Raw genomic sequence first — 20,935 nt, forward strand, 5'->3', positions numbered from 1 at the left:
GGCACCTAAGCCCAGGCCAGAGGACAGAATCAGAAGCCCTTTAGCTGCTCAGCTCCTGGAGCAAGACATAATTAAACCACAATCACCAGGCAGCATGTGAAGCTCAGTGAGCCAGCACATGGGTAGGGTCGCACTGAGGAGAGCTGGCAAGGTGGAGCTTGCTCGAGTCATGTCCTCTGGGGAAGAAAGGAAAGTGCCAAGGAATTTTTGCCCCTTTTTGGCAAAAAAGTGGAATTTTGAGGATTAACAGCTTTGAAGGGCCATTCAGGGCTGCCAAAACAACTCATTGAAAAGATGAATGATCGGCCAAACAAGGTGGCATATGCCTTTAATCCTAACATTCTAGACTAATCTCAGAGGCCACAAGCAACTGAGTTCAACGCCAACCTGATTGATCTACATCAAGTTCCAGGCTAGCCAAGACTTCATAGTGAGACCCTGTCTCAAAATAAATAAATAAAAAAATAAATAAAAACCTTTGATGCCACCTCATTTTATTATGCTATAATTTCAGGCCAGTTCTTGTGTCTGTAAAATGGGTACACCCAGGTTAGTGAGATGGATCAGTGGGTAAAGGTACTTCCTACACAAACTTGTTGATCTAAGTCCGATCCCTAGAACCCAGGTAAAGGTGGAAGGAGAGAACTGACTCCACAAAGCTGTCCTCTGATGGACATGTATCTTGACCACGTGCACACACACAAAGTAAAAATAATGCAGCGGCCATCCTGATAAAAAAAAAAAAAATAGGCATTAAGACCTATATAGGGGCTGGGATGTGTCTCAGGTAGTAGAATGCTTGCCTAACATGAACTAAACCCTGGGTTCTATTCCAGCACCACATAAAACTGGAATGGTGGGAGCTGGAGAGGTGGCTCAGAGGTTAAGAGCACTGGCTGCTCTTCCAGGGGACCTGAGTTCAATTCCCAGCACCCACATGGTGGCTCACAACCATCTGTAATGAGAGCTGGTGCCCTCTTCTGACCTGCAGGTAAACATGCAGACAATCACTGTATACATAATATATATAAATCAATCGTAGAAAAAAGATGGGGATGTCACATGCCCGCAGCTGTGACAGCACCAAGCGGAAGGCTGTGGGCTCTGCACAGCAGGGCAGCCGCCGAGTGAGGTGGGCGCGCAGTGCGAGGCACAGTCAGGCCTGAGGCCTGGGGAACAAGATGCCTACAAGCCAGGGCGGTGGGCTTTATTTCAAGAACCAAAGCCTACATCTTACTGTAATGGCAACAAGAATCAGACCAGAGCACTGCCATGCAAGACGGGAAACTCTGCCTTCTCTTCAGGGTCTCCCTTTGGGAACTCCAAGGCCGCAAGCCCCTACAGCAGTCAGAGCTGACTTAGGGAGACTTTGGGGAAGAGACAGAAAAGATTCTAGGGAACTGCTGTGCCCTGTACCTCCCTGCCACTGGGAGGTTTGGGGCCTATGGCCATCTGTGGGACTTTTGAGGCTGTAGCTCTTGAGGAAAAGACCTTCTCCATACAGGCCACTCCCACCCAGAGTCCATGAGGATGAGACAGACAGGTGGCAAGGAATGGAAAACACCTTTTATTACCAGCTTTCGCCCACACCCCAGTGGGCAGACTAGGGGTGCCCCTAGGCGTAGTACTGCAGGTTGGCTTTCTTCTTGGCCTGCACCTCTAAGATGCCTTCCATGTAGTCCTCGTGGGTAAGCTCCGTGGCACCTCTGCGCAGTGCGATCATACCCTGCAGCCATGACAGATGCGGTCTAGTGTGGCCCCTGAATCCTGAGCCCAACTTCCAAAGGCCTGGGCCCCTGATCTATCCAGGGAAAAGGCAAGGCTGAAACAATCCACCAATCCCCTGAACACTCACCGCTTCCACACACACAGCTTTGCACTGGGCCCCATTGAAGTCATCAGTGCAACGGGCCAGCTCCTCGTAGTTCACGTCAGGACTGGAGAAAGGACAGACACCACAGAGCTCGATTACTCACCGAGAGGGAACGTGAACGGGGAGATGTCTTCTATGCACCCACCAAACAATAAAGTCAACTCGCTCTCTGCTGGCAGGCAAGTCTTTACCCACCCTGACCTTTCTTTCATTATAAGCGGTTCAAGATAAATGAGATTAGACAAAGCTACTTATAAGATCTCTGATACTGGGGCTGGAGAGATGGCTCAGTGGTTAAGAGCATTGCCTGCTCTTCCAAAGGTCCTGAGTTCAATTCCCAGCAACCACATGGTGGCTCACAACCATCTGTAAAGAGGTCTGACGCCCTCTTCTGGCCTTCAGGCATACACACAGACAGAATATTGTATACATAATAAATAAATAAATAAATAAATAAAAAAAAAGATCTCTGATACTGCAATCTTCTAAAACCCTGCATCTGAGACTCCAGTAACCAAATCTGCCTGAGGCAAGAAAACAAGAGAACGCCAGAGTCGTGCGTCAGTCACCAGCGCAGGTACCACATCTGTCCTCTTATGCCAAGCAATGTACTTAAGACATCATCAGGGCACTGGGTGCTGGCGGTGGTGCACACATTTAATCCTAGCACTCAGGAGACAGAGGCAGGTGAATATCTGTGAGTTCAAGGCCAGCCTGGTCTACAGAGTAAGTTCCAGGATAATCAGAGATACGCAGAAACCTTGTCTCAGGGGAAAAACAACCACCACTACCAAAACATCACCATGGCCAATTCTCAAAGTGGAGTAATTATTCCCAAATTTCAAATAACAGAACATGCTTAGAAGGTCAGGCCACCTGCTGAAAGTTATACAGGTCTGAGCTCCAATCATCTGGTCCTGGTAAAACTCTCTAAGTCATGCTGGGCTGTGCCTACCTACTGGGCTGTGCGATCTATGTGTCTTCAGATGGGAGGATGAGGTGCAGGTGACTTTGAGGACCATACCACCAAGGAGTAGGGTCTGGGTCTGAGTGCCAGCAGAACTCTTAGACAGTAGGGGAGAAATGGAGAGTATGTGCATGCATAGGAAGGGGAGGGGCGGTCAGTGGCTGGGCAGCACAGTACAGGAGGGATGAGAACGGAAGGTCCAAAAACGTCTTGCAGCTGACCTGACATTCATCTTCCGTGAGTGGATCTGCATGATTCTGGCCCGGGCCTCCTCGTTGGGCATCGGGAACTCAATCTTGCGGTCCAGGCGTCCTGAGCGGAGCAGGGCAGGGTCCAGAATGTCCACTCTGTTAGTGGCTGCAATTACCTAAGGAATAAGAGCAGCAGCAGCTAGAACTGAAAAGCAGTGTATCATAGGCACGAGTCATGGTTCTAACTGGAGGCAGGACAGGGTGTGGGAAAGATGGGTCCCAACTCTGTGAGTACTGGAGCCCCGGGTCAGCCCAGCAGCTCAGCTGCATTTTTTTATTCACCTTTACTTGGGTGTTGGGCTGGAAGCCATCCAGCTGGTTCAGGAGCTCCAGCATTGTCCTCTGCACTTCCCGGTCCCCTGCCTTCTCACTGTCGAAGCTGTGGTGCACAGGCGCCCGAGATGCCAGTGGCATCACGGCATAAGCACAGGCTATTCCAACTTGTCCAGGGAAATGGTTGCCTCAACTTGAGGCTCCCAGCCCAGGGACTGGCACAGAGAAAGGTGTCACCAATAGTTAACTGCAGCATTCAACAAAGCTTGCAGAGGCTTCTGGGATCAGATGCTTGGCTGACAACAGACAGTGAGCAGAAACAGCCAGGGCTAGGGCTGTGGCTTTGAGCAATGTGTGATCCCACAAAACCTTGCTCAGAGAATCAGGAGCCTAGGCATCCAACCCCACCCCAGGAAGGGTTCTGGAGTCTGAAGACAATGGCTGGGCAGCTAACCAATGAACAGGAAAGAGCCGAAAACCAACTGGACACTGGGAGGGTCCAGGGTGGGGCAGAGTGAGGCCGGAAGGACAGTCACACAAACGTAGCGCTTATGCTAAGGAGAATGGGGTAAAGGCTCAGAGGGCTTTAAATAGGAGCTCTGTATGCAACACATTTTGAATACACGTGAGATGACTGCATTTCTTTTTTGAGAGAAATGTGGCAGCTGTGAGAATTTAGGAAGCAGAAAAGCAGAAGAGTCACTGCTCAGGGAGGGAGGAGCGGGGTGGGAAAGAGCTGTAATTTACTTGAGTTGGGATTTGAGCTCCCACCCCATCCCTCACCGCCAGGAACCCTTGGCTGTCTTTAGCACACTCCCTTACCGCTTGGTACCAATGGCGTCCAACTCATCAATGAAGATGATAGATGGCGCCTTCTCCTTGGCCAGGGCAAAAGCATCCCGGACCAGCTTGGCGCCATCTCCAATAAACATCTGCACCAGCTGGGGGCCTGCCAACTTCAAGAAGGTTGCCTGAGAGAGAGGGGACAGATCAGTCCAAAGGCCCAAGAGATTCTAAGAATCTTTAAGCCCAGTTTCAACCCACCCACCTCCTCCTCAGTGGCCCCTGCACACACCTTGGTCTGAGCTGCACAAGCTCGGGCAAGCAGAGTCTTCCCTGTACCAGGCGGCCCGTACATCAGCACTCCTTTTGGGGGCTGGATACCCAAGTTCTCAAACTTCTCTTTGTGGTTCATAGGCAGGACAATGGCCTCTACCAGCTGCCAGGAAGAAGTCCTGGGTGAGCAGAGTGATGCCCCGAGGGATGCACCCAATCTAACCGCAGACGCTCTACTCTCCCTCCCTACGAAAAGACATTAAAGTCCCCATTTCCCACCCTACGGCAGTCACTCTAGAACAGCAGGCCCTGGCCTGGGCTGGGTACATGGCTCAGCTGTTCAAGCACCCATGGAGAAATCCAGGCATGAACGTAATTCTATAACCCCAGTGCTGTGGAGACAGAGTCGGGAGGACCACGAGCCTAGTTGCAGGTTCAGAGAGGGACCATGTCTCAGGAAGAAGGTGGAGAGTGACATTTCCTGTGCACGCATGCACCTGCACATGCGCTGACGTCACACACACTGAAAGAAGGAGGAGCCTGAGTGGAGCTTCTGCACTAGCCCTTCCTGTGGCCTTGGGCAACCCCTTCAGTCTCTCTGGAGTCCAGGCTATCAGCAGTTAACACTGCCCCCCCCCAACTCTTTTACAAGGATAAAGGCACAATGAGGGAACACAATCTGGTCAAGTAAGTGAGAAAGCCACAGAAGGCGGGCATGGTCCGTGCCTCCCTCACTCACCTCCTGGATCTGCTTGTCCAGGCCCCCGATGTCACTGTATTGCTCAGTGGGCCGCTCATCCACTTCCATGGCTTTTACCCGAGAGTCATACTCCGTGGGCAGAGTCTCCAGGATCAGATAGGAGTCTTTGTTCACACCCTGAGAGCAAAGCAGAGAGTCTGCATTTGTCCCACTCTGCCTGAAGGGCTAGGGGAAGAAAGCTATGGATGGGGGAAATACAAGAATCACAGATTGCAGGGAGAAGTCCAAGTTCGAAGGCAACAGTGACCTAAGGCAGTGTAAGCTCACGGGAGCAGCCCTGCCTGGGCTCAGGCAACACTCACCACCAGGTCTCCTGGCTTCAGCTTCTCTGCATCCACCAAGCCAATCACTGGCAGGAAGTATGTCTTCAGGAAAAATTACAGGCAGGTTCAGCTCCTTCCTCACTGAAGCTCCCCAGTGCTGCCCCTTGTCTACTACTTGTCTACTACTGAGCTAGCCTTACTTGTCGTGTGGAAGTTTTGATCACAGCACACTTGCCCTTCCTCTGTGAGTCCAGGTCAATATTGGCACCATCCTCCTCCTGGTCATTGGGATCAACGTCCAGCAACTAAGAAGAAAAATAAGCCCAGTCCCTTGAACTTCCCAGAGTCCACTGCTGTGTGGGCCAAAACAATTCCCCACACTTACAAGGCCACAGATCCTACTTCGCTCTCCAAAATAGCATTAAGCTTAATAAAATACACGAGTCAAGCAGTGGTGGCGCACACCTTTAGCCCCAGCACTCGGGAGGCAGAGGCAGGTGGATCTCTGTGAGTTGCTCTGTTTACAGAGCAAGCTCCAAAACAGCCAAGGCTACACAGAGAAACCCTGTCTCAAAAAAAAAAAAAAAAAAAAAAACAAAACAAAACACACCCAAAATAAGTGAAGGAATAAAAAATTATATACTAGAGGCCTGATAAAATCTTTGCTTCTATGCTGCTTCTGTATGCAAAGTTCAGGACGTCAGTGCAGGCCTGCGTCTAGAAAGTGAGTCTCAGGAGAGCTTGTATCAACTCTACCCCTATGGGGCCCATCCCAAGATGTCTCCACACCCCCTCTTACACACACACACACACACACCTCAATGACGTTGGAGACAAGGTATGGCAAGGTCTTGTTCACTTTGATTTTCTCACTGTTCTCTTTGATTTTATCTTTCATGGCTTGGAGTTCATGGGTGACTCGCAACACTTCACTCTTCATGATCTGGTAAGAAAAAATAAAACGTTCAACCTTGATTCAGTTTGCATTAATTAGGGCCCTGTTGACATCAGACTGGGAGACCCATCCACTGAGACCCAGCTTGTCCGTGTCCAAATTGCAGAAGTCCAGACAAGATGCCATTATGAAACTTCCTGGTGAAGTAGCTGTGGAATAAAGGGGTGGTGGGGGGGGGGGGGGGGGAGACTTAGTAAAAAGATTGGTGCCGGGCAGTGGTGGCCCAAGACTTTAATCCCAGTACTCGGGAAGCAGAGGCAGCTGGATCTCTACGAGTTCAAGGCCAGCCAGGGCAGATTCCCAAGGTACAGAGAAACCCTGTCTCAAAAAAAAAAAGATTGGTGCTTTAAGACAGTCTCATGTAGTCCAGGCTGACCTGTTTGTCCCTTCTCCTCTTTAAAGATTTAGTTTTCTGTTTTGCTTTCTCTGGTTCCAGGAGATAGGCCCCAAGCATCCTGCATTATGATTGTAAAGGAGGCTGGGGTCGGCGGGGCCGGTCTTGTTGACCCCACCACATGCACCCGAGCCAGGCGCCCACCTTGATCTCACTGTCCAACAGCCGTGTGCGCTGGATGATCTCCTCTGTGGACATCTTGAGCACCTCCTCCCCAATGCCATCTTGCTGTTTAAAGAAAGGAAGAAATACTTATTTACTCTTACTAAAAGCTGCCGTCCCACATCCCCACAGCTCCCTCAGAGCAGGATGAAGAAGTCGGGTCGTCTGCCCACTTCCCAAGCTCGTCCCAAGGTGGACTCCCAGCCACCTGCTTCCGGCCCTTCAAGACTGTCTCGCACTCCGGCCCAAGCTCCGGGACGCCGCTCAGTCTCCCGGCACTCACCTCCGCTTCATCCCACACGGTCGCCATCTTCTCCTGCCGAGTCACTGGACTCTCGGGCGTCGGCAGCAGATTCATTTCCTGCATGAAGAGGCAGAAACTGGGAGCGCGCCCGAGCCCCTGCGGGAGCCCAGCGCAGCCTTTCTCAATGTCCTCTCTCCACCAGAGGCGAACTTCACCCGCGATTCGAGACTCGACAGAAGTAGCTGCGTCTCCGGTGCCGAGCGAATCTGCCGCTCGGTCTCCACGAACCAAACCCAGCACAAAGCCCGCCCCGTGGCTCGCCGGTTGCTCCGGTTTGTGCCGGAGCGGTAGGTGGGCTGCTATTGGCCGGGGCACGTGCAGGGCGGGGCCTGACGCACAACCGGAAGAGGCGGGAGTCGCAGAGTCTTTCGGGAAATGCAGTTTTAACCAGGCGGGTAACTAAAAAGGCTTTTGCGGAGGCACAAGTTCAATGTCAAGGTCCGGGTAAACTTGAAATTGAAAGATTTGTAAAACGCCGGGTGTAGAATCGTTCATCTTTAGTCCCAGCACTCGAGAGGCAGAGGCAGACGGATCTCCAGAGCAGCCTGTTCTATAGAGCGAGTTCCAGAACAGCCAGTATGGCACTGGTTCCCCAACCCCATAAAGGATACATCCAGCCCTGTGCAAAGGAGCAGAAAAGAGGAATGCCATGCCGCCCTAGGCCACAGTTTACAACTGTATACAAACTGCCCCCCCACCCAAGGTTACTGAAGAGAAACATTAACCAGGCTTTTAAATTGTTTTATCGTGGGTGTGCGTGTAGGGATAGGGTGACGCTGTGTGAGTGTGGACGCTCGTGGAGGCCAGAGGTTGGCATCAAGTCCTCATCATTCCACCTATACTGAAGTGAGCTCTCTTGCTGAACGTGCAAGTCACCAGGTTGGATAGGCTAAGTCAACTTGCCTGAGGATCCCATCTTTGTCTCCTGAGTGCTGGGATTGGCATTTACATGGGTAATGGAGGTCGTATCTCAGTACTAATGTTCCCAATACTTTGGAAACAAGAAATTTACACAGTGAGCTGTATAACATAGAGAAATTGACTGGCTGTACCATCACAGACCTTTAAGCCAGCACTAGGAAGACAGAGAAAGCAGATCTCTTTTTGAGTTGGAGACCAGCATGATATACATAAGGAGTTCGATGCAAGACAACTTACAATGACCTGTAACTCCAGTTTCGGGGACCCAACAGCCTCTTCTGGCTTCTTCAGACACTGAACATACATGTGGTGCTCTTAAATCCTATAGGCACCCACACATACATTAAATAAATACGTAAATCTGCTGTAGACAGATTATTGCTAATTTTAGATAAGCACACAGAAGCTCAGAGGGTTGGATGATGCACCCAGGATCATTCAGAGAATCACTATCATACGGGCCTATTGACCTCAAATATCTACTTCCATCCGAGATTGGCAGCATGCCCAGGAGGTTGAGGCCAGCCTGAGAATTATAGCAAAAGTTTGTGAAAAATGGGTTGGTGGTGGGCTTGGGAGACAGCTTAGTGGGTGAAGTGAACACTCTGCCAGCGTGAGGACTTGTGTTTGGCTCCCCAGCGTCCATGTGAATAGCTGTCACAGCCTGTGCCTAGAACCCCGATGGCACAGCCAATCTGTGGCAGGATATTTGATCACATTGTGAACTCCAAGATTTATTATTTACTGGGAAAATAAACCTGTTTCTAGTTGTAGTGTGCCTGAGCCCTAGCACCTTTAATCCAAGAGTTTTATGCTTGAATATTGTAAACAGGGTTAATCAAAGTTAACCATAAATCAAGAGGTGGAATAACCAACCAGTAGACAGGAAAATAAAATCCACAGAGAGTAGTCAGGAGGACAGAGACACATAGGATGTAGAAGAGGGGAAGCTTTAGTTCAGGAAGCTCTGTTTGAGATGAGCGTAGGAGAAAACTGTGTTGGGGATGACAACAGAGAGGAAGGCAGCCAGGCGCTTTCTCTGCCTCTCTGGGATAGCAGCTTTTTATCTCATCACCTGGCTTCCGACTTAACATTGGTAAAATTGAATGACTGAGACTTAGAAAACAAAAACAAACAAACAAACAAAACACCAGTCTAGCCTTAAAAATCCTCTAGGATCAGTGAACGATTCTGTCTCAAACAGGGAGGGGAGGCAGGGAGCAGGAAGATACCCTATTACATCTCTAGCTTTGACACAAACATATGCATGTGAATGTACCCACACAGACACAATACACACACAGAGAGACACAACACACACACACACACACACACACACAAAGACACAGAGAGTACAGGACAGGAGGAGAGAAAGTAGGAGAGATGTAGACTAGATTTCTCATTATGAAGGATACCAGGACCGATCAGTTCTCTTGAGGGCAAAGGAATAGTGGCACCTTGGAGGAGGTGGGAAAGAAAGATGATTTAAGAAGGCTGTGGTGCAGAGGGAGATTAGGACTCATCAGCAGGCTACCCCAGCAGGACAGAGATTGCAAGCATAGCCTCAGGGAGAAAGAAACTAACCCAATCTGGGGCCTCAGGTCCCAGAACCTCTCGATACAGTTACTGATTCACAATATGCAGAAAGAGTTATCTTGCATATTGAAAATGCTGAATTTATATCAGAATGTACAGAATTGACTTCATTATTCATTTAGGTTCAAGATATAATCAGGAATAGGCTTTTTCATATATATATATATATATATATATATATCACATCCATTCCCATATGGGTCTGCCAGGTCCTCTAGTTCAAGGTAATGCAGAAATTGATCAATTATTAATTGGAAGTGTACTGAAGGCCTCAGAATTTCATAAGAAACATTATGTCAATAGCAAAGGTTTAAAGAAAGAGTATTCTATTACATGGCAACAAGTTAAGGAGATTATAAAGTGATGTCCTACTTGCTCTTTCTATAACCAAACACCACTACCTGCAGGGAGTAACCAAAGGGTACTCAAAGGAATGAAATCTGGCAGATTGATGTGTTCCACTTTACAGAATTTGGAAAATTAAAATATGTACACCACACCATTGACAATTATTCAGGTTTTCAATGGGCAACTGCCTTGAGCTCAGAAAAGGCCAACTCAGGAATCACATATTTATTAGAAGTTATGGTCATCATGTGCATTCATGAACAAATAAAGACAGACAATGATCCAGCATATGTGTCTAAGAAAATGAATGGAACTGAAAAGAACACCCAGATATCAATCCACACACCTTCGAACACCTGATCTTTGATAAAGAAGCAAAAAATATCAAATGGAAAAAAGAAAGCATATTTAACAAGTGGTGCTGGCATAAATGGATATCAACATGTAGAAAAATGAAAATAGACCCATATCTATCACCATGCACAAAACTCAAGTCCAAATGGATCAAAGACCTCAACATAAAGCTAGCCACACTGAACCTCATAGAAGAGAAAGTGGGAAGTACACTTGAATGCATTGGCACAGGGAACCACTTCCTAAGTATAACCCTAGCAGCACAGACACTGAGAGAAACAATAAATGGGACCCCCTGAAACTGAAAAGCTTCTGTAAAGCAAAGGACATGGTCAACAAGACAAAATAACAGCCTACAGAATGGAAAAAGATCTTCACTAACCCCACATCAGACAGAGGTCTGATCTCCAAAATATACAAAGAACTCAAGAGATTAGACACCAAAAGATCACATAATCCAATAAAAAAACGAAGTACCGATCCAAACAGAGAACTCTCAACAGAGGAATCAAAAATAGCTGAAAGACACTTAAGGAAATGTTCAATATCTTTAGTCGTGTCATCAGAGAAATGCAAATCAAAACAACTCTGAGATTCCATCTTACACATGTAAGAATGGCCAAGATCAAAAACACTGCTGACAATTTATGCTGGAGAGGTTGTGGGGAAAAGGGAACACTTCTGCATTGCTGGTGGGAATGCAAGCTGGTAGAACCCCTTTGGATGTCAGTGTGGAGATTTCTCAGAAAATTAGAAAACAACCTTCCTCAAGACCCAGTAATACCACTTTTGGGTATATATCCAAAGGATGCTCAATTGTGCCACAAGGACATTTACTCAACTATGTTCATAGCAGCTTTGTTTGTCCTAGCCAGAATCTGGAAACAACCTAAATGCCCCTTGGCAGAAGAATGAATAAGAAAGATGTGGTACATTTACACAATAGAGTGCTACACAGCAAAAAAAAAAATAATAATGACATCTTGAATTTTTTTAAATATTTATTTATTTATTATGTATACAATATTCTGTCTGTGTGTATGTCTGCAGACCAGAAGAGGGCACCAGACCTCCTTACAGATGGTTGTGAGCCACCATGTGGTTGCTGGGAATTGAACTCAGGACCTTTGGAAGAGCAGGCAATGCTCTTAACCACTGAGCTATCTCTCCAGTCCCTGACAGCTTGAATTTTGCAAGAAAATGGATGGAGCTAGAAAACATTATTGTGAGTGAGGTAACCCAGACACAGAAAGACAATTATCACATGTACTCACTCATAGGTGGTATTTATTTATTTATTTATTTATTTATTTATTTATTTTTGGTTTTTCGAGACAGGGTTTCTTTGTAGCTTTGGAGCCTGTCCTGGACCTAGCGCTAGTAGACCAGGCTGGTCTCGAACTCACAGAGATCCGCCTTCCTCTGCCTCCCGAGTGCTGGGATTAAAGGCGTGCACCACCACCGCCCAGCTCATAGGTGGTTTTTAAACAAAAAGCATAGAAATCCAGCCTATGCTGGCAGTGGTGGTGCACACCTTTAATCCCAGCACTTGGGAGGCAGAGGAAGGTGGATCTCTGTGAGTTCAAGGCCAGCCTGGTCTACTAGCGCTAGTTCCAGGAGAGGCTCCAAAACTATAGAGAAACCCTGCCTCGAAAAACAAAAGCAAAACAAAACAAAACGAAACAAAAAAGCCAGCCTACAAACCACAATCCCAGAGAATTTAGACAACAATGCAGACACTAAGAGAGACTTACATAGATATAATCTACATAGGAAGTAGAAATTAGAAAAAGACAAGATCTCCTGAGTAAATTGGGAGCATGGGGACCTTGTGGGAAGATTGAAGGGGGGAAGGGAGAGGCAGGGAGGGGAGCAAAGAAAAATGTAGAGCTCAATAAATATCAATAAAAATGTATAAAAAGAAAATAAAAGGTTTTTTGCTTATTATAATATAAAGCACTTTACAGGTATACAAAACAATCCTATAGGTCAGGCAATTATAGAAAGATCAAATAGAACTATAAAGGATATGTTAAACAAACAGAAAGGGACAGAAAATACTCCCAGAAATAGATTACATAATGCTTTATTAACCTTGAATTTTCTTAATGCTAATGAGACAGAAACAACAGCAGTGGAGAGTCATTGGATAATAGAAAAAACTTTTGAATTAAATCAGTCAGTATATTTCAGGAATGTGCTGACCTCACAATGGAAACCAGGAGATGTGCTACATTGGGGAAGAAGTTTCACTATTGTTTCCACAGGAGAAGAAAAGCTATGGATACCATCAAAATTGATAAAGATTTGGCTTGAAAAAGTGAAACCTCTTAAGAAAGAGAAATGACTGCTCATCCACAGAAGTGATAACCATACAGGTGGTAAGGAAACCTCATAAGGGTTGGGGCAGGTTTCTGTTCTTGTCTTTGCAGGAAAAAACTCGTCTTCAAAGAGTGGAGAGACCTTGAACATCTAGATGCCTAATGAAGAAAATACAGCTATCCAGAAAGGATCACCAAGCAAAGAGAAATCTGACTTCTGATGCTGTACCATCTGCATTATAAAACTTGATTATCTGGGCATGTATACATCTCTACTTAAAAATAAGAGCTGGCTTTGGAGTTGGACAATGGCTATCCTTCTCTAAATCCAAGCATGTTGTTAAAAGAAAAATTCAGAATTTCTGTCTCATGTCAGGAGCCATCTGGTATGGGACAGAAAGAAGATAGATTTTAAGGAAATATTTGACTTTTCTCCATGCCCATTTTGTTTATATCATATCTTTCATTGACTATATGTCTATATGAATAATGTTTAAGTTTTCAACAATGAAGAGTAGATTTTCCTGCAGTAATCTTTGGTGCTTCCAGGAAGAAGATGGGGCCCCACAAGTCCACCTGGTTGATATGATGTCATGATGCTGTTAGTGCCACTATGAGACCAGTTTTTGGGTACCAGCTGCAGAAATGGTGCGCCTTCTTACAACAGTCTGACCAGAATGCCAAATAAGAATTAAAAACAAAAAACAAACAAACAAAACAAAACAAAACAAAAAACCTTATTGTCTATTCAGAGTCCATTTGCAATTATTTAAAACAGCAATCTTGAAACTTAACCATCATTTTACTTTTACAAAATTCTGTAGAAAGAACATCACCACCATGACAGTGGAAGCAATTCTAGAAGATGACGTCCCCTCTCCCAACAAAGTTTGTCCTCAGGGTTAGGGACACCATTTTGGTGTTGATTATTACTCATATAGGGTTGGGGGTTGAAATGGAAATTATGTAGGCCCAGAGATAAAAAAAGAGGTAAAATTGAATGGGATAATAGGTAGATTAGTGTGAACTTATTCACAGTAATAATAATAGTGAGTAAGAGTGAATACTTGTGAGCTCTTATTCATGGGTAATTTGCATTGATATAGATTTTTGTATATTGATACAAGTTCAAATTATATTTGTTATGTTGAATATGCTCCTATTTCTGTTTACAATATTTGTACACCTATGCTAAGTTACTTTGTCAGATTGTATGCATGCATGTTTCTACCTCTGTTTAATACATTTTGTATATTGATACAATTTTTAGGATATATTTATCATATTGCATTATATATTTCTACCTCTGATCAAGATATTTATACATTGTTTATTTACATTTTGAGGTTTACATTTTGAGGTTGTTGTCTTCCTTTACTGCACAGTTGTTTAAAGATTGTTTAATATTCTGGTATGAAGTCTTAATCTTTAAGTTATATAGGTATTAAGTATTATAGGTCAATACTCATTCATGTTTGTTATACTTTTAGTCAGACTAGTTAGGTTCTTTAGATACATAGAGGTTGTATTCTGCATAGATAGGTAACCTTCAACCACTTCAAGGATCTGTAGAACATGGCATTTAAATAACTTAGGGTTCTGTTGACGTGAGACATGATTGCTCCTAGCAGTACTGATCTATTCCCGAGAGACTGTTGAACACTAAAGACACTCCACTCGGAGTTTGTTTTCTTCTTGGCACAACTGGCCTTTGGGCAAGGAACTGCCCATGCCTTGATCACTGACAAAGTGCATGATGTCCAGACTGGACAAGCAGGATACAAGAAAAAAGACTGCCAAACCTTGCCAAGACAGGGTAAGATGGTTCTGAAATTTTTCCTGCCTCTGAAAATGGTCTGTCAGTTACTCTAGGCCTTAGCTGAAGTTGGTGGCTTCAAAATTGCAAATGAGACTTTGGGTGATTGTTCAGGCATCAAGTTGTCTCTGTCATCTACTGCACATTTTGGAAGCTGCTTGATTGCACTTCCTGCCTACTCAAGTAATATTATCTCCCTTCTCAGGCCTTCAGTGGGATTAAAGATTAGATAGTTGTAGTTACCATCCTCTTTTTTTTTTTTTTTTTTTTTTTTTGGTTTTTCGAGACAGGGTTTCCCTGTAGTTTCTAGAGCCTGTCCTGGAACTAGCTCTTGTAGACCAGGCTGGCCTCGAACTCAGAGATCCGCCTGCCTCTGAGTTACCATCCTCTTATGACCTAGCCAAGCCATTTTCAATATAAGACTTAGACTCCTTAGAATAAAATATTTATTAAAACATTAGAATATGTTTCTTGTTTAATATTGTTTATGCTGGTTGTAATTCTAACTTTATACTTTTTTTGTTTTTTTTTTTTTTTTAGACAGGGTTTCTCTGTAGCTTTGGAGCCTGTCCTGGAACTAGCTCTTGTAGACCAGGCTGGTCTCGAACTCACAGAGATCTGCCTGCCTCTGCCTCCTGACTGCTGGGACCACCGCCCAGCCTAACTTTACACTTGATATCTGCTACCAATGTGCATAGTTTTGTATTGAGTTAGGAACTGTCTTATTTAAACAAAAGGGGGAGATGCTGTGGGAGCTCCTTCAGCCAATAGCTCACTTGGGCATGGTCTCTTATACTAGAAATCAGCTGTAAAGCATGCGCTCACTCTCTTGCTTCCGATTCTCACTTCTGGCTGTTAGATTTGGTTCCTGTTCCCCATTTGTGCAGAAAACTGTGACTGAGGACAATGATCTGTGAGTCTCCCCTAAATAAATAACCCTTTTAAAATATGTAATTCTGAACTAGTGTGAAATAATTTTGTAACTTCTATCATTGGCTAAGGTGAAGATAAAGTAGGTTGGTGGATGTGACTGGTCTCTGAGAATAGTAAGAAAGTGGACTAGGTGAGATCCACCCCTTTGTTCTCTGTTTTGTGGGGTAATTTGAATGTATTGGTCCCCACAATTTTGTAGGTAGTGACACAATTTTACAAGTGTGGCTTTCCTGGAGTGGCCTTGTTAGAGGAAGTGTGTCAATGTGGGGGTGGGCTTTGAGGTTTCTTATGCTCAGGATACTATTGAATGGTCTCAGTCGACTTCCTATGGCCTACATATTCAAGATGTGGCCAACATGTATGTCTGCATGTCACAATGCTCCCCACCATGATGATAATGGACTGAATCTCTGAAACTGTAAGTGAGTCACCCTCAATTAAATGTTTTCCTTAAAAAAGTTGCCATGGACATGATGTCTCTTTACAGTAACAGAAATCCTAAGACATTTTGTTTCTCAAGACAGAGTTGTTTATGTGGCCCTGATTGCCTAAAACTTGCTTTGTAGACCAGGCTGGGAGATCAACCCCTTCTGATCTGTGTTTCAAAGCATATCCAGAGACATTAGGCTCAAGCTAGATCTGGTTATAGCACCTGTAAGTGTCACAGCTCTGTAGGGAAGGGCATCCTGGCCAACAGAAGCTAGGCGATACCTAGAGTTCTGATCTGGTGGGGAATGTAGCAGTTCTCTCCTCTCTAAGAGAGCTGTTAAAGCTCAGCTCAGCTCTGCTCTGCTAAGGGGGTCTCCCCCTGCTCCAGCAAAAGTTGTTCTCTGTCCCACTCTACTCTAGTGAAAGAAGGTCATCACCCAAAATCTCATTCAAGAGATTTATTGGAGGGGAGGAATCCAGGAATGTGGCTGCCTCTGCCAGGGTGGAGAAAGGCAGCCCCAAACTGAACAGGTACAGGGAGGGCTTATATTGGGCTTTTTAAGGAGTGGAGTTTTTCCAGGGTGAAGATTTTGTTCAGATTTTAATCCCTGAGTTTGGGCAAACTCAGAGATTGGATTTTGTGCTCAAGGACTGATTTTTTTTTCTGAATTGATCACGGGTGGAGTGTTTCTTTGGCTCTAGTTTTAAGGTCAGGGTATGTTTTTGGCTGGCCTTTTTACCTTACAGTTTCCATTCTTTCAAGAAGAAAACATTAACAAACAGAGCCTTCCTTCTCTTAGGATAAAGACCCAAGTCTGGTCCCTGAACACATTTTTTAAAGATTTATTTATTATGTATACAACATTTTGCCTTCATGTATGCATGCAAGCCAGAAGAGAGCACCAGATCTCATTATAGACGGTTGTGAGACACCATGTGGCTGCTGGGAATTGAACTCAGGACTGTTAGAAGAGAGTCAGTGCTCTTAACCTCTGAGCCACCTCTCCAGTCCCTCCTCTGATCACACCTTCTCTTGCCATATCAGTGCCTGGGCCTCAGCCCTTTGGTTGTTCTCTCAGACCCACGATAACTCCTCCCACATCTGGGCTTCTCCTCTTCCTATAACTCTGTGTCCCCTCTGAATATCAATGAACTCTCATGTAAATCAGCCCCAAAGACTAGTCAAGTCTTACTATGTTTCCCATACTCCCCTTCATGGCACTTTCCAGGCATGTCTTCTCTGTGATGTGATTGTTTATCTTACTTCTCTGTGTTGAACTCCATAAGCATACACATCCAAGTATTTGCACAAGAGTTCAAGAAAAAAATCCAGGTCATCAAACATATTATTTTCCCCACTCCCTTTAAGAGGGAGTCTCACTCATAGACTATGGTCTTGAGCTCACAATGATCCAACTGTCTTGCATCCTGAGTGCTGGGACTAAAGGCTCACAATTGCTCGAGTGTGTGTGTGAGAGACATAAGACCTCACACTGTACTCATGCTGACAGTGTTGAAGCATCCGGGCCAGCCGTCTTGTACATAGTCTGTCCTCTACATAGCAACCAGTGGAATTCCTCTGAGACTGTTCAGATCGTAGCTCTGCCTAGACGGCAGCTGTTTATCCTCACAGCAGCTCGATGGCTCTGTGTGGTTTGTTCTCTCTGGTCTCTCCAGCTCTAGGCCATGGTGATGAGCCTCCTTGCTGTCCCTTGACTATATCAGGCAATCCTGTTCCATTGTTCTAGAATGTACTTTTCTGATAATTTGGCTGCTTGACCCCATCCCTACTTTTCAGTCTTTCTATTCTTTTAATATTTATCTTACTTAAGTGCATTCACACGAGTGCTGTGCCCAAGAAGGCCAGAAGAGGACATAGGTCCCATTGGAGTTGAAATTTTTGGAATTATGGGTTGTGAGCCACCAAAGTAGGTGCTGGGATTTGAACTCTGTAATAAGTCTTTCTCTGTCCTACCGGCCAGCTCTCAAATCATGTACAGAGACTTCTTATTAATTATGAAAGCTCGGCCTTAGCTTAGGCTCATTTCTAACTTGCTCTTACAACTTAAATTAACCCATTTCTACTAATCTACTTGCTGCCATGAGGCTTGTGCTTTTACCTTCTCCTCTTACATGTCATGTCCTGCTTCCTCTGCACTCTGGCTGGCATTATCCCCTCCTTCCTCCCGGAGTCCCTCTCCGTCAGGAAGTCGCACCTATATCTCCTGCCTAGCTATCGACCGCTTTTTATTAAACCAGTCACAGTGACACATCTTCACACAGTGGAATCAAATATCTTGTAATAGAACTCAGGTCCTCTGCAAGAGCAGTAAGCACTCTTAACCACTGAGCAATTTCTCCAGTCGTATTTCCTTTTTGAAAATAAGGACCTTACTCTGTAACTTAACTGGCCTAGAACTTACTGCTTAGTCCAGGCTGAGCTCGCTTTCATGGCGACCCTCCTACCTTGGTCTGAGTGCTGACATTAAAACTGCCAACCGTGACACCGGCTTTCTCGCCTTTCTTCTCTTCAGTACAGGGGTTTGGACCTGGGTCCTCCCATATGCTCGAGGAGCCCTATACCACTGAGACGTACCCCAGTTCTCTTTGCTTCTCGAGTCACCTCTCAAAACCACTCCTAAGAGACCACCCCTGAGAACCATTCTAACACTAAGCCCGCCCACCCTGCCTATTCCCTAATCTCCTCCTTATGAAAAGCTATGTGTTTTTTGAAAAAAAAAAAAAACCCAACAACAACAACAAAAAAGACTGAAGATATGGGATAGTTCCTTGAATTCCTAAACTGAACCATCTTCCTGCCTCCTGAGCAGCTGGGACTACAGGCATCTGTGCTGGCCCGACCTTGGGGTATCCGTCCTCAGCTGCAGCCATTAAGAGCACCTCCTGTGCACATTCACTACGTTCCCTTTTAAAAAGGTCCTGTCCAGGGCTGGAGAGATGGCTCAGAGATTAAGAGCACTCTTCCAGAGGTCCTGAGTTCAATTCCCAACAACCACATGGTGGCTCACAACCGTCCATAATGAGATCTGGTGTTCTCTTCTGAAGTGCAGGCACACATGCAGGCAGATATATATATATATATATATACATTTTTTTTTGAGACAGGATTTCTCTGTGGCTTTGGAGCCTGTCCTGGAACTCACTCTGTAGACCAGGCTGGTCTCAAACTCACAGAGATCCACCTGCCTCTGCCTCCCGAGTGCTGGGATTAAAGGCATCACCACCACCGCCCGACTAAATAAATATATTTTTTTTTACAAAGGGCCCTGTCCACCTCCCATCTCTCTCTTTGTCTCTGTCTGTCTGTCCTTCTCTCCTCTCTCTCTTCTATGTTCTCTTCTGCCACTCCTGTCCCCAGAGGCCAGTCTCCCCTTTTCTCATCCACTTTCCGCCAATATCCACCTGAGCTCTGTCACAAGGTGTCTTTGTCTCGGCGCGCAGCCTTTTCTGAATTACAGCAGTGTCATCTGTGCCTGGAACATATGTACATACCTGCCTCACATTTCCAGAGAACTTAAAATAAAACACTAGTAATACTGTCTCTTTCAGTGACAGCGGTCTTTAAGACAGAGTTCTCTGGCTGACCTCAAACTTAGAGATCTGCCCTGCCTTTGCCTCCAGAGTGCTGAGACCAAAGGCCCTGAGCCAACACAGCCAGCCTTGTAACTTCTTTTCAGGAATCAAAAGAAATTAAGTTGAAGGCTAGAAGCCAAATCAGCTTGGATACTTCTATTGTAAGAATTTCCCAAAAGAACTTCCACTTGGGCAATGGTAGCACACGCCTTTAATCTCAGGGCTCAGAAGGCAGAAGCAGTCGAATCTCCGAGTTCAAGGCCAGCCTGTTCTACAGAGTGAGTTCCAGAAGAGCATGGCTAACAGAGAAACCTTGTCTCAAAAAACAAACAAAAACAAAACAAAAAGAACATCCTCCTGGGCTAGGGGTGCAGCTCAGTGGAAGAGTGTTCCCAAAGCCCTGGATCAAACCAAGAGAATCGGATCAAAACACAATAATCTCCTGCTTAACCACAGCATTGCCTGCAGCACGAGGATGCATTATCTCCTATCTTCAGCCCCAAATGCTAGGATATGCTCTCATATTTGGTTTATGTGATGTTGGGGATTAAAGCTAGAACCTCACGCATGCTACGCAAGTACACTACCCACTGGTCTACTTTTCCAGGCTTTAACTGTCTTGTTCAAGGCCTCATCTTCAAATGTACTCACAGTAGGAACTTTTCCCTATGGTCTCAAATTCACACATTGAAATTGAACCCCTCTTATGGTGGTGTTTGTACAGAGGCCTTTGGGAGATGATGACCAGTTCCTTCTAAAAAAAGTGACAGAGCCAAGTATGGTGGTACGTGCCCTTAGTTCCAGCAGTCCGGAGCCAGAGGCAGGAGGAGCTTTGTGAATCTGAATCTACACAATGACTTCCAGACCAGCCAGAACTACATAATGAGACTCTTTCGTTTGTTTTTCAAGATAGTGTGTTTCTGTGCAGCTTTGGAGCCTGTCCTGGAACTCACTCTGTAGACCAGGCTGGCCTCGAACTCACAGAGATCTGCCTGCCTCTGCCTCCCGAGTGCTGGGATTAAAAGTGTGTGTCACCACCACCTGGCTCCAATTCTTGTAGTAACTGAGTTGCTAAGAAGGTGGGTGGCTGGGGGTCTCACATGGAGTAGAGAGTGAGTCTTGTATCTGGGGAAGCCCACGTGAGGAGAAACGGTCAGAATCGCTGGCACCAGGTACAAACAGTTTATTTTTCTATAAAGAACAAAGTAGAAAGAGGCAGGGGAGGGGAGCAAGGACCAGAGAAGCAGCAGGCCGACCAGGTAAAGGAGGTCCTGGTAGCTACTCTAGGATTTCACCAGGGCTCCTGCTTGATGGTAGAGAAAGGGCCAGGAGAAGTGGTGTGAAAACCCACGATGGTCACTGAAG

The 20,935-nt window shown here is 45.6% G+C and overlaps 1 protein-coding gene across 1 annotated transcript; it reads right to left on the minus strand.

The window, feature by feature from the left end:
* Positions 1 to 1,544: 1,544 nt before the first annotated feature.
* Positions 1,545 to 7,531, minus strand: Psmc3 (proteasome 26S subunit, ATPase 3). Its single transcript, XM_038330220.1, has 12 exons — positions 7,238 to 7,531; positions 6,937 to 7,020; positions 6,261 to 6,386; positions 5,644 to 5,748; positions 5,483 to 5,545; positions 5,160 to 5,297; positions 4,440 to 4,583; positions 4,187 to 4,335; positions 3,374 to 3,470; positions 3,062 to 3,207; positions 1,856 to 1,937; positions 1,545 to 1,726 (listed from the first exon to the last, which is right to left on the minus strand). Exons 1-12 carry the CDS (start codon positions 7,319 to 7,321, stop codon positions 1,616 to 1,618), a joined length of 1,329 nt encoding a protein of 442 aa, XP_038186148.1. The 5' UTR covers positions 7,322 to 7,531; the 3' UTR covers positions 1,545 to 1,615.
* Between the last annotated feature and the right edge of the window lie 13,404 nt (positions 7,532 to 20,935).

The sequence above is a fragment of the Arvicola amphibius genome, chromosome 5 (assembly GCF_903992535.2).
Source record: "Arvicola amphibius chromosome 5, mArvAmp1.2, whole genome shotgun sequence".
Taxonomy (NCBI): Eukaryota; Metazoa; Chordata; class Mammalia; order Rodentia; family Cricetidae; genus Arvicola; species Arvicola amphibius.